Raw genomic sequence first — 13,322 nt, forward strand, 5'->3', positions numbered from 1 at the left:
AAAATGAAGTGATCCTATAAGGATTAGGTACTTTTTTCCTTTTGAGCTTAAAAATATGATTTCTTACCAGTGTCCGTCCTAGCAGTCTCTCTATCCAAGTCCTTGGCGAGTGCGGCGAGCAACGCCGTGTGTGCTTCGTGCAGTAGCAGCGCGGAGGGCCCGAGCCTCTCCGAGTCCTCATTGATTATTTCCTCCGTCAACAGGTTGAACACCTCCGTTGCTAATGTTATGTACTGGAAAGAATAGTGGTTGTTTAATTGCAAGTAACTTTAAATTTTTTTTTAGTAAAGGAAACATTACTCAAGTTGCTGATTAATATATTTCAATTTGTATGGAGAACCAGAACTTTTCGAATGATTTTTCTTCATTGTTTTATTCATTGTTTGTACAAAATATTATTTATAGTTAGCTTTAGCAAGCGAGCTTTCGCGGAAAAAAACAAACTTTTCGATAACTTTTCCTAAGAGCATCGAGTGTGACCAGCGTTGATTCAAAACAATACTTTGAGCCTTATCACTTACAGAATACGGTTCAGCTTTGTCCGGCACGATGGCTTGATGCGGTCGTGCGTTGGCGTCATTCGCGTCATTGTTGTCGTTAATTCCCGGCCGCGTCAAGCCGCTGTCAAGAGCGTCGGGGGCGACTAGCGTTGATTCGAACCACAAGCCAAACAGAGGCTCGCTGTCTTCTAAACAAAATTTGATAATTAAGTCATATATTTTTGTGGGTGATCAAATCAGGAATAAGGAAGCTATGTTTGGAGTTTCTCTCCATGATCAAATCAGGAATGAGGGCATCTGTAGAAGCCAGAGTAACTGACACAGATAAAGGGTTGCGAAGTTGCTGAAGTGGCAATGTGCACGGCACATAGTTCGAAAAACCGATAGGTGGTAGAAAGGCGACCTCGCACCGAAAAGCGCAGTGTAGAAAGATTCCCTATTAGACAGACAGATAACATCAAACAACTCGCTCGCCACTGGATTCAGGATGGGCCACATATTTTGAAGCATGCTTGTAGGTATCATCTGGTTTGGCCTTTCTCAGTAGTGAGCCAGGATGAGTTGATGATGATGATGTGGGTGGTTGATGGGGCACTCGGCTAGTATAGTTACCGTCATCAGTCTCGGAGTCCTCGGAGCAGAGGATCATGTCCTGGAAGTAGACAGTATTGTCGGAGCGGTCGGGGTCGGCGTCCGGGTGCTGCTTCTGCACCGCGCGCTTCAGGTGCGTCGCCTTGCGGTAGCACACCACGCCCAGCGCCACCAGCAACTGAGGGTAAAGGAAATTTTAGCATTTCTTCGGTCAGCAAACAATCGCGTCGATTCTGTTGTCTTTCTCTACATGAAATTTATAGTACCTACATCTTTTTCTTTTTAATATTGTTAAAAAGGACGGAAAATAAATTTTAAATTTAAAGACTAAATTTTAGTGCACTCTACGAATTTAACCAATATGCTCACGACTGGCGCCTAAGGTCGCGAGGTTTGACAGTTTTACATTAAATTTAAAACTGTCATATGCTTTTGGATATTACATTAGTAAGAAAAAGATTTGAATACTCTAAAACTTTGTTGTGATCAGAATCAGTGCCAATGGCATCGATTCTGTTATCTTTCTCTGAACTAAATTTAGAGTAGGTATCTGCAGCTTTTTCTTTTTGATGCTGTTAAAAAAAGGACAGAAAATGAATTCTTAGGTAATGAATAAGTCTTTACTATGGCAAAGATGCTAGTGAAACCGCTACTTTGGCGTCAGCTGCACGTGCAAAATAAACACACACGAACATGCCACACCATCAAAGCTTATTGTAAAATTATTACCTGATGCAAAGGCGCAGCGGAGGCGAGTCGCAGCTCCCTCTGGTGTGCGGTATGGTGCGCTAGGATCTGCAGAGGCGCGGGGATAGCAGACGATGGTGTTGTTATGTTCGACGTGCTCATCGCTTCCATACGAGCGTCCGAAAGTAAGGCGCCCGTCCAGGCGAGGCAGCGGCCACCGAGAGCCACCCATACCACACTTAGGCCTTGTTGCCTGTGGAATTAATCTGTGTCAAAACAGTTGTTGGAAGTAGAACTAGACTGTAGGAGGAGGGGAGGGGGGGGGGAGGGGGGGGGGGGGGGGGGGGGGGGTGTTGGTTCGCTTAATGATAGATCATAGAACTAGGGTGGGGCGAGTCAATGCGTGTGTTCTACATGATGTGGGGCATTGGCCTAGTGATTGGGCATTGTTTGTTTGTCAATACAAAACTCACATCTTTGTGGGGTTGTAGGGTGGGGAAGATGCCCTTGGTGATAGAACTGGGATTCGTGTAGTGGCAGGTGTTGGTTGTTTGTTATCAAATCAACGTGTGATTTCTATATGGCGTTGACCATTGGCCTAATGATTAGCCGTTGTAGGGGCAGAAGGGGTCTTTAGCGATAGAACTGGGGTGGATCTGTGTGCTGTCAACTGTCAGGTATTAGATGTTCGTTATCCAGTCAACGTGTGATTTCTATGTGGCGTTGAGCATTGGCCTAATGATTAGCCGTTGTAGGGGCAGAAGGGGTCTTTAGCGATAGTACTGGGGTGGATCTGTGTGCTGTCAACTGTCAGGTATTAGATGTTCGATATCCAGTCAACGTGTGATTTCTATGTAGCGTTGAGCATTGGCCTAATGATTAGCCGTTGTAGGGGCAGAAGGGGTCTTTAGCGATAGAACTGGGGTGGATCTGTGTGCTGTCAACTGTCAGGTATTAGATGTTCGTTATCCAGTCAACGTGTGATTTCTATGTGGCGTTGAGCATTGGCCTAATGATTAGCCGTTGTAGGGGCAGAAGGGGTCTTTAGCGATAGTACTGGGGTGGATCTGTGTGCTGTCAACTGTCAGGTGTTAGATGTTCGTTATCCAGTCAACGTGTGATTTCTATGTGGCGTTGAGCATTGGCCTAATGATTAGCCGTTGTAGGGGCAGAAGGGGTCTTTAGCGATAGTACTGGGGTGGATCTGTGTGCTGTCAACTGTCAGGTGCTAGTTGTTCGTTATGAAGTCAATGTATGGGGCGTCAGCCAAGTGATTGGGCGATTGGTCTATTGGACAGTACTTACATCTTGGTGAGGTTGTAAGGTCGAGAGGGCGGCTTGGCGGGGCTGTGTGGAGCGGCAGCGCCGGGCGCGCCTGCTAGCGCGTGGTGCAAGCCGCATAGCAGCACCCAGGCGCCGATCATCAGGTGGTTTTGATACACCTTAACAAAAATAATACATTACTATATAGCTTGAAGCATTGCAAATGAAAAACAGCTTTATTTCAACTTTGGTTTCCACTTAAAAATATAGAGCTAAATAACGAGCAGGCGGATCACCTGATGTTAAGTAATACCTCCAGCTCAGTGTGGGAAAGCTGTGCATGATCTTTAGGCCCCGTTTCCACCTAAGCGGAGCACAGAGATGTGTTCAGTCAACCAATCAGTTTTTTAAAAGATGACGTGATAATTTTTTAACATCATCTAATAAGAATCTGATTGGTCGACTAAACACATCTCTCCACTCTGCTTAGGTAGAAACCGGCCTAGAGGTCGTCACCTCTTATTAGAAATAATATAATTTCTCATAGAGGTTACGCCTTTTTTGTTAGAGGCACCAGTCCCTTCGGAGGCGTGGGTTCGTATCCCACCGCTGCCACCATGTAATAAAACGAGGTTGGTTGTCCAACAACTAACTTTATTTTCTGAATACCCTCTTCTTGTATAATACACTACAGAAAATATACCTGTTGAATAGTTATAATATTAAACTTAACAATAATATATTATGGTAAAATATTGTAACGTGTACCTAGACGGTCTCGTTACATCCTTTATTATGATTGTTTTCCTTTTTATTTTGCAATAGAATTTTGACACTGACATGCATTTGTTTACATCGGAAACATAACCTCTACCCATTATTATCTTCAAGGAGACCATAGATCAGTGTTTTGACAGTTGTCTTTTTAATAACTTTAACTTTAACTTTTTAAACGAAATTTATAATAATTGAAGGAAGACATTTGACATGACTAATGACTTGTCACTTTTCTTCCAATATTCGTACGCGATATTCGGCTCGCGCCGGATTTTTATGAAATATGAGATGTTTTGTGGCGAAATGCCTAGAAAGCAGTAATTTCGGCCTTGAAGGCTTCACCTTAATATGGATTTTATGAAATAACAGCGCTAATGCGGTAAGTATCAAAATTTTATAACCTCATTGCGCCATACAATTTTCAACAAGAAAATTATAAACTAACTAGAATTTTCTTGTTGCAGCTGTTCCCCCTGTGTTCCCCTTGTGTTTCCCCACTTATCGTTTACGTTCGCCTAATTATTTATCGCACTATGAGGTGATTTGCTTCAAAAATATGTGTTTGTGGAACCTGATTAGAACATGGTGTTGAAATGTCCTTTCACACAAATCGGCCTGCATCCGAAGATCTAGTGCGTCGGTTTATAAATCTTAATCAGTGAACTCTTTAAAATATCCTACTGGGGAACGATATATTTTATTAATTTTAGTACAAATTTTTCATAACCCTAGGTCTAATATTTAATAATGTAAAGGCCTATATTTCGTAGAATTAAGATAAGGCAAGGAACGTAGGGACGCTATTCATAGTAATTTATTTTAAATAGAAAATTACATTATAATTCAAAAACTTTTACAATTTTTCATTGTTTTGATCCTCCAACATATTTATCTGACATTTGTCGTCTCGTGAGAGAGTCCACGACGGAGTAGGCCCGAAATCCCTGCCTTGAGATTAAAGGTTCAGGCCTCTGTTCGGCTATCCGTGCGTCGTTCCTCCGGCTGGCTGGCGCCCGAATCTTATCTTATACTGTAGGGGAAGGCCATCCTTCTCCTACCCCTTATTTGCCCGCTGGGAGGAAAAGGTAAGTATTCTCCACCTTACATCACCAATAAATATAAAATAATTCAAATCTTTTTTTTATATGACAATATTTTACTCACATAACCACCTGCGCGCGTAGATTGTTTGAATGTCTCTCCAACAGTGTTGTACAGGCTCAGTGCACTTTCCACTAATGTCGCCGTCTGTTGCTCACTCTCCTCGTCCTTCGGGTGGAGTGAGGCCTAACACAAAAATATATTATTCCAGCTTTTTTTTCATTTTCAGGGTTCCATACCCAAAGAATTGCACAGGACCCTATTACTAACACTCCGCTATCCATCCGTATGTCACCAGGCTGTATCTTATAAACCACGATAGTTAGACAGTTGAAATTTTCACAAATGATGTATTTCGGTTGCCGCTATAACAACAAATACTAAAAAACAGAATAAAATAAATATTTAAGGGGGCTCCCATACAACAAATGTGATTTTTTTGCTCGTTTTTATAGATAATGGTACAGAATCCTTCGTGCGCGAGCCCGACTCGCACTCGGCCGGTTTTTTTAATGTGCACTTAGATAAGTATGAATATACAATGAAAGTCATTTCTTTCATTTCTTTATTTTATTTTATTTTTTATTTCATGGTAGTAAAATGTTAAGTATAAGAAATGTCTCTAAGCAATATAATAAAGTGAAAATGCAGTTTTGAACTGATAGAAAAACAAGTTAAGAACCCACTAAGAGACCCCGAGCGAAGCCAGAGCGGTCAGCTAGTGTTTCGTAATTACCTGAGCCGTAGCACAGCACAGAAGCCAAGCGGTGGCGACGTCGCTGAGCGCGGCGATACGCTCCGGCGTGAAGGGCTCGAGGCAGGGCAGCGACAGCGCGAGCCGACATACGTGCACTTCGTTCACCAGGAAATGAAGGCTGGAACAATAATGTCATCAACATCCCCTCAACCCATTACAGGCTCGTGCCCTGAACATGGATGAAGGATGGTGTAGACCAGCCAAAACCTTTGAGAGCATTATGTAGACTCTCAGGCATGTAAGTTTCCTCACGATGTTTTCCTGCACCTTTAAAGCAAGTGATATTTAATTGCTCGGATATATTCTACAAAGTAAGCTGTGATAGCTTACCGGTTAGGACGTCCGCGACCGACGGACGATGTGCGTTTTAATTAATTAAATATCACTTGCTTTAACGGTGACGTGGTGTGTGAAGTCTACCAATCCGCACATAGCCAAACTCTGGAAGGAGACCCCTGCTCTGTAGCGAGCCGGCGAGCGATGGGTTGAGCGATGATGATGATGATTCTATATGACTTAACATTGCAGAATATATCCAGGTTTACTAATTTTGCACCATCATCCATACTTACAGTGTGACATCAGAGTTGAACTGTGGCGCGATGGCGCTCTCCTTCACGTTCTGCCAGCGGCTGAGGTATCTCTGCAGGCAGGGCAGGGACGAGCACACTTTGAGCACCACGGAGCCTGCTCTTAGCTCCATCAGTAATGACTCATACTTACAGTGTGACATCAGAGTTGAACTGTGGCGCGATGGCGCTCTCCTTGGCGTTCTGCCAGCGGCTGAGGTATCTCTGCAGGCAGGGCAGGGACGAGCACACTTTGAGCACCACGGAGCCTGCTCTTAGCTCCATCAGTAGTGAGGCACACGTAGATGCCACCCACTTCTGTAGAAATACGATTAGGTGTGAGACTATAGTCTACAAATTTATACTAATCCATATCCATACTGTTATTATAAATGCAAAAGTGTGTCTCTCTGTCATATCTTTTCACAGCTTATCTGATTAACTGATTTTCATGTTTGGTATAGACATAGCTTGCATCCTAGAGACAAGGGTTATTTTTTCAAAAAAATCCCTCAAATTCCACAGGATTTTCAAAAAACCCAAACCCCTGACAAAGTCATGAGCATCGTCTAGCCGATATTTTTTTTACTAGACGATTCAATCCAATGTACACCAACACAACTTATTTATTTACCTTCATGTCTACGGAAGCCTGTTGTGAGCCATTTCCTTCCTTAGCGCTTTCCATACTATCTTTGCTTCCGGGACTCATGAGCCCTGGTACAGGCTGAGCCTGAGCCGTTGAGGACGCAGGATTCCTCAGAGGCATCGTCAATTGTTCAAGTAACGCGTCAGACCTACGCTGCGCATTAGACGGTGCTTGTTTCTCGGTGCTGGTTGTTTGAGATGCCAGCGATGTTATAGGGCTTGCTATGACTGATGATTTTGATGCCTGGGTTTCTAAAAGTATTTTATAATATAATTTTTATACTGGTATTCTGTATAAACAGATTTTTTTAACGTGTTGATTCCCAACAATAAAACAAGTCGTATTAAAAAAAATTAAGAAACACAACTGCCCTGCCAAAAACGACCTAAAAAAACTCATATTTTGAAATGGCGCCATATAGATATTTTTTTTCAAATAAATTATGGCCAGTGTCATTTGTGATGATGTGTGAATTCCCATACATCCAAATCTGTTCAGGTATTTACGAGTGCAATAAAGAAACTCTCATACATGAACCCTGAAAACATTACACTCAGTTTTTTGGCAGTTGTGTAACAAAGTTTGAATGAAAAATAATATCACAATTTCAAATGTATTATATGTATAGTGAGATTTCTAGAACAATTTTAATGTCTTGATCTCTATATATAAAAATGAATAGCTGAATGTGTTGCTGATCGCAAATCTCGAGAACAGCTGAACTGATATCGCTACTTCTTTTTTATAATATTCCTTGAATTACGAGGATGGTTCTTACGGAGAGAAAAATTTAAAGTATTAAAAAAAATTAAAGAATCGACTGTTAGGCGGTACGAAGTTCGCCAGGTCAGCTAGTATCCAAATAAAATTAAAATTACCAGATGCATTAACATGTGCAGGCAACTTTGCACTTTTAAGTAGTGACGTCAATATAACTAGGTCAGATTGTGGAAGGCCTCCACCGTCAATGCCGCATAAGCCCACTATTGGGAGGAGAAGCTGAAACAAATTAGCACAAACTATTATCTTCTTCTTCTTCTTCTTCTTCCATACATACAGATTACAGACTGTGTTTTCATAAAGTGCATTTTATTGCAACAGCCAATTTTACCGACCGAAAACAATAGTGATTTTTTTAAATTATTCTCTTTTATAATGAATTCAAACAAGTAAAGCCCTTTCATATGATATCCCACTTGGTATAGTAATCTTACTTTGAAAGTTGAAAATAGCTATATTTGTTCATGACCACAATTTAATTTTTTTTTGTGTGATGTAACCACAAATTCACGGTTTTCAGATTTTTCCCCGAATGTCTGCTAGACCTACCTACCTGCCAAATTTCATGATTCTAGGTGTTGAGGTGTTGGGAAGTACCCTGTAGGTTTCTTGACAGACAGACAGACGGACAGACGGGACAGACAGACAGACAGACAACAAAGTGATCCTATAAGTGTTCCGTTTTTTCTTTTGAGATACGGAACCCTAAAAATAGTAAGCACTTACCTGCTTAACAGAAACATTAGGAGCAGTAGTGTTTGTTGAGTCATCATAGCTCAATCCAGCTTCTGAGAGCTTCTTAAGAATTTGTCCGAGTATAATTCTGAATGCATCGCGAGCTGTGCTGAGCTGGTCAGCTGGCACTGTTTAAATCAGAGAAATATTTTAGCTTAGAACTTCGGAAGTGTTATGTTTGATCTGACAACAATTTTGGACCCTGTGTTATGTAGCTTGTTATTTATTTATTTTTTATTTTTCATGTGTAAGTTACATTGGAAATGCTTATTTCTAAACAGAGATTTCTTCCAGCTTCCCATTCAAGGTAGTGAGTAAGGCGAATCAAGAAGTGGAATAGGTCTTTCGATACTAGAATAATTTTATAAAATGAAAACAAGAATCCTTAGTTAATAAAATATGTATGTACAAAAAGATATATATATGTCTATGGTATCTAATAAACTACATAAATATCTTGTTAGAGGAGAAAGCAAATCGATGTCCACATGTCCAACAGTGGACATTCACGAGCTGACTTGATGATGATGAGAAAATTTTACTGTAGTTGCAAGATTCATTGCACTTTTAATGCTACAATTCACCTCAAATGGTACAATATGCCACTGCATTCTACTGTTTAAAATTTAAAATTACAAATATTGTAACTTTCCAAACAAATAGATTCTTATTTTCATAACATTGTGCAATAAAAAAGCAAAGTCCTTGACCTAGAAAACTGAACTGAAGCTGGAATGAAAAGAAAATAAGTCCAATAGCAAATATAGGGGCTGATTCTCTTGTAACACAATCTCTAAACTAAACTAAATTAACAGGTCTAAATCTAGTGCTATCCTTTTCCGCAAGCAACACTATGAAATGGTTAGCAATAGATTTAGATGTGCCATTTTAGTTCAGTTCAGAGATTGTGTATATTAGATCGATTTACAAGAGTACCTATGTCTTTTAAATATAGATTAATAGAACCTAAATCTAGTGGCATGGTATAATTTGTATACTCCTTCACTCAGTTTGCACTATATTCAGATAATACAACAGTTAGAAATACTAATCATTTGATCAATCAACATAGTCTGAACATTAAAAGTTTAAACATAATATGGCACACATTTGCTAGTCAAGTATAAGACTATATTTTAAAGTAGATATACTTACAATTATTTGCATTGATGCTGATAAAGTGTGCTGATAGACATGCAAAGCATGTGTAGAACAAGTCATTGGCATCATCATGAGTCTGAAACTCGCTTTCACTGTTGATCAAAAAAATATAAAGTAAAAGTATGTAGTAAAAGATCACCTTTTTTTTTGTATTTTGTATTTTCAGTTTTTATGTTTATAATGTGCAATCTATTTTAAATTTACTAAAAGAGGGTAGACTAGAATACCTTCAGATAATGCAGGTACCTACCAGTGATATTGCTTATTGGACAACTTAATTATAGAGGAGAGTATGTTATGTTAAAATAGGCATTTTGACTAATATTTTGAAGACAAAGAGGTTACCGTAGACTACTAAATACTTGTGATCTAAATAAATAAATAAATGATAAATTTGGAAGGATGACTAACTGCATCTAAATGATCTAAATCTTCAAAGTAGTAGTTAATATTTTACCTACCTTTTGATGATGGCTTGTATTATTTCCACAGCGTCATTTTTGTCAAAAAATGGGCCGTAAAGCGCCGTTAATATTGGTTTAACTGTTGTAGACCATTCTATATTTCCTCCCGAAGCGGCCATTTTCCAGAATGACCTATCGTGAAATGAAATCACGGACCAATAACATATAGAAATGAAATGATGAATGAAATGAAATGCAAATTGTCAAAATGTCAAGCCTTTAATTTGACATTTGACTGACGGTACAGTCGCTTAAGTCTTAGGAATTCACTACACTGTGCTTAGTGGTAAGTTCATGGCCTGACTTATGTTAAGGCGTAAGTACGGTATTGTGTCAGTATTATATTGATGCAACTCACCAGTGCAATGTCAGTGTAAAAGTTTTCAAATATTGTGGAGTTTGTAGCAGTTAGATAGTTTACACAAGGTATGATAGATACAATTTTCTATTACGATTTAGGCTTCTCCAGCGTTTTTAATAATTAAAAGAAATATTAAATAAGTACGGTATAGTACCCAGCAAACAACTTGAGTATTGATGTGACTGGCTGGCGAATGGCGGTTGCACGCGATTGGTTGATCAGTCGGCGCGAGTGCACGCGATCGGTTGATACGTCCACTTTCGCTTCCCGGATTCGCCAACTTTCTCCCACTACGCTGCTGCATGCAAAAGTTGTTTGCCGGAACCTATACCAATATTGTTTCAGTTGAAGTACATGATGTACAAAGAACGAAAGTGGCGCCCTCGTTTAATTTAACTCTTTTCGGTCGCACCATACTTAGCTATCACTTACCGTTAACTTACAAGCGTGTATAGCCTACATTACTAAATTAAGAGAATGCAAACGTTTATTCTCTGTGGATAACTTGATAGTGATGAGCCACGTCCGTTTACGTTAAAACATCGTTAAAATGAAAAATGTTATATCGAATATGGATCGAATATCGAGATCGTTACCAGACTACAAAATATTGAAAGACCCTTAATTCGACACATTTCATTTTTCTAAAAATTTTACTGAATGATTTCATCAATAATTACTTCGTCAAACGTTTGTTTCAATGTAGGTATGTATACCCTTGAAACTTGTAAATACTAACGGCACGTAGAAAAAGTAATGACGTATGTGTAATCTAAAGTCTAAACTAAAGAAACTAAGTAAGATTGTAAGTACATTTAATTCACGTTATATTTTTGTCTTCTTGTAGTTTTTATTTCTAAGAAAATATCTACAAAAAAATCAGTTCAGTGAGTTTACAGTCACACGGCTTCTCTTTATTGTCGATGCTTGATTATCGATATGTAAGACTAAAGACATCAATGATAAATAATTAAAAACATGAACATTGAACATCCCTAACTATTGAATCTTGAGACCACTTGAGACACAGAATACATTTACTCCTGACTTGAGACCATTAAAAGTACTCCACAGAGTATGAAGTACTCTGTGCTTGGTGCTTGAGACTGAGATTTCAACTGTGTTTCAATTTTTCTTTATTTACTTGCAATAGAAAAGAATTTAAACAGTTATTAAATAAAAATACTTTTGAACTGAATAAAAATGAATGACAAAGGGCGCAAAAAAAGAAAAATAAGTGAACTAAATGGTAGCGAATCCTCTGGTAAATAAGTTTATAACCTCTTCGATGTGGAGTGTTGACCAATTTCTTTTAACTTTTGCTTTTGAATCTCATTAATTTATATAAAAATTGGTCTAGTTTGATCTAGCAAGACTAAAGCAGGCTTTGACCGGAAAACATGCGCCGCCAAGTGATTAAGACTAACTCATAGAGTAAAGTAACTAACTTTTGTTTACAGAGCCAGTGTTGAAAAATGCTAAAACTCCTCAAATACAATGTCCTTATCTGGATACGATCAATCGACATGTATTGGATTTTGATTTTGAAAAGTTATGTTCAGTTTCTCTAACCAGAATAAATGTTTATGCTTGCTTGGTGTGTGGAAAATACTTTCAGGTAACAAAAACAATAATTTATGTCCCGTTTTCAATCTGAATTTTTAGTTAAGCTATATACATTTTTTTATAAAAAGAAAAACCTATCACTTTATTTCATTTGCTCCAGCAATGCTACACAATTACTTATATTATTAATGGCATAACAATATTTCAATAACAACCAATATTCCCCTTTCCAGCGCAATTAAGTGTAAAGCTTGTGCCAGGAGTAGGTATGACAATAGTGCAACAGGTTTTAACTGCCAAATGTTTCATAATTCAGTTTACTCATGTAACCATTGAGCTATTGAGGCTATAGCCCTATACATATTGGAATGTTACACTGAACAATTAATAATTATTTTCAGGGCCGAGGAACAAATACCCATGCATATACACATTCAGTGTCTGAGAGCCACCATGTCTTCCTAAACCTGCTTACGTTGAAATTCTACTGTTTGCCAGATAATTATGAAGTTATTGGTAATGTATTACTTATGTAATTTAAGTTAGAAACTTGCACAAGGTTCATAATATTACTGTGAGTTTTCATTAAAAAACATGAAACATGTGAATATTTGTCCGAATCTCATAACTTGTTTCGTTGAATTTTTTGCACTGCAGATAAAAGTGTAAAATTCTTGGACAGATTTCAAGATTTATATGTCAAAGAAATTCCTCTTCAACAAATGAACACACAATGCAAATACAGTTTGATACATTAACAGAAAACAGAGGTTTGAACATGTTTTAATGTATAAGTCCCGCAAATTGCTAATGTGTGTGGCCACCATTTTAGTGACGTCAGCACTAGACTGAAGTTTCGAACTAATGGTATATTTTTATTTCGGCTGACGTTTTGACGTCATTTTGATGTTAATGAGATGTTGGTTTCAGCGCAATAGCAATATGCGGGATTTATAAATGTTTCATCAATGCATACTCACAGATTATGATCATGATTTTTTAACATACCCTGGACATCTTTATCAATACTACACTTAATATTAAGTACACTTATTTTAGATTCTTCACTAAATGACATCAAGTATGTGCTCAATCCAATCTTCACGCCTGAACAAATAAAGCAGCTGGATGAAAACACTAAGATGTCCAGAGCCATTGATGGTACTATGTATATGCCGGGTATAGTTGGCCTTAATAACATCAAGGCTAATGATTATTGCAATGTCATTTTACAGGTAAGAAATCCATACTTATACATCCTCTCGACCGAATTTCGTGTGGGAGATAATGTACAATTTGTGTGTGCGCTATACTATACCTATGCTCGTGTAGCTTTTTACAATTTTCATTGGGATATCTAT

The 13,322-nt window shown here is 38.6% G+C and overlaps 2 protein-coding genes across 15 annotated transcripts in view; one reads left to right on the top strand and one right to left on the bottom strand.

Moving 5' to 3' along the window:
* Window positions 1-10,176, bottom strand: part of poe (E3 ubiquitin-protein ligase-like protein poe) — an 84,208-nt gene extending 74,032 nt beyond the window's left edge. For 11 of the 14 annotated variants that reach the window (XM_069509847.1, XM_069509846.1, XM_069509841.1 and 8 more), the window contains exons 1-13: window positions 10,032-10,176; window positions 9,565-9,662; window positions 8,401-8,537; window positions 7,773-7,893; window positions 6,880-7,145; window positions 6,400-6,563; window positions 5,656-5,794; window positions 4,983-5,105; window positions 3,084-3,220; window positions 1,821-2,031; window positions 1,113-1,269; window positions 522-688; window positions 68-233 (exon numbers count right to left, since the gene is read on the bottom strand). In XM_069509847.1, the coding sequence (XP_069365948.1) occupies window positions 68-233; window positions 522-688; window positions 1,113-1,269; window positions 1,821-2,031; window positions 3,084-3,220; window positions 4,983-5,105; window positions 5,656-5,794; window positions 6,400-6,563; window positions 6,880-7,145; window positions 7,773-7,893; window positions 8,401-8,537; window positions 9,565-9,662; window positions 10,032-10,153 (2,008 nt within the window). In that variant the 5' untranslated portion in view covers window positions 10,154-10,176. The other 3 variants (XM_069509848.1, XM_069509838.1, XM_069509845.1) reach the window with 2 other exon arrangements.
* Window positions 1-13,322, top strand: part of Usp39 (ubiquitin specific protease 39) — a 41,226-nt gene that overhangs the window by 19,147 nt on the left and 8,757 nt on the right. The window contains exons 2-5 of the mRNA XM_034985265.2: window positions 11,523-11,659; window positions 11,856-12,013; window positions 12,363-12,477; window positions 13,021-13,196. Coding sequence (XP_034841156.1) covers window positions 11,599-11,659; window positions 11,856-12,013; window positions 12,363-12,477; window positions 13,021-13,196 — 510 coding nt within the window. The 5' untranslated portion in view covers window positions 11,523-11,598. The remainder of the gene's footprint in view (window positions 1-11,522; window positions 11,660-11,855; window positions 12,014-12,362; window positions 12,478-13,020; window positions 13,197-13,322) is intronic.

This window comes from Maniola hyperantus, chromosome 4 (genome assembly GCF_902806685.2).
Source record: "Maniola hyperantus chromosome 4, iAphHyp1.2, whole genome shotgun sequence".
In the NCBI taxonomy this organism is placed as follows: domain Eukaryota; kingdom Metazoa; phylum Arthropoda; class Insecta; order Lepidoptera; family Nymphalidae; genus Maniola; species Maniola hyperantus.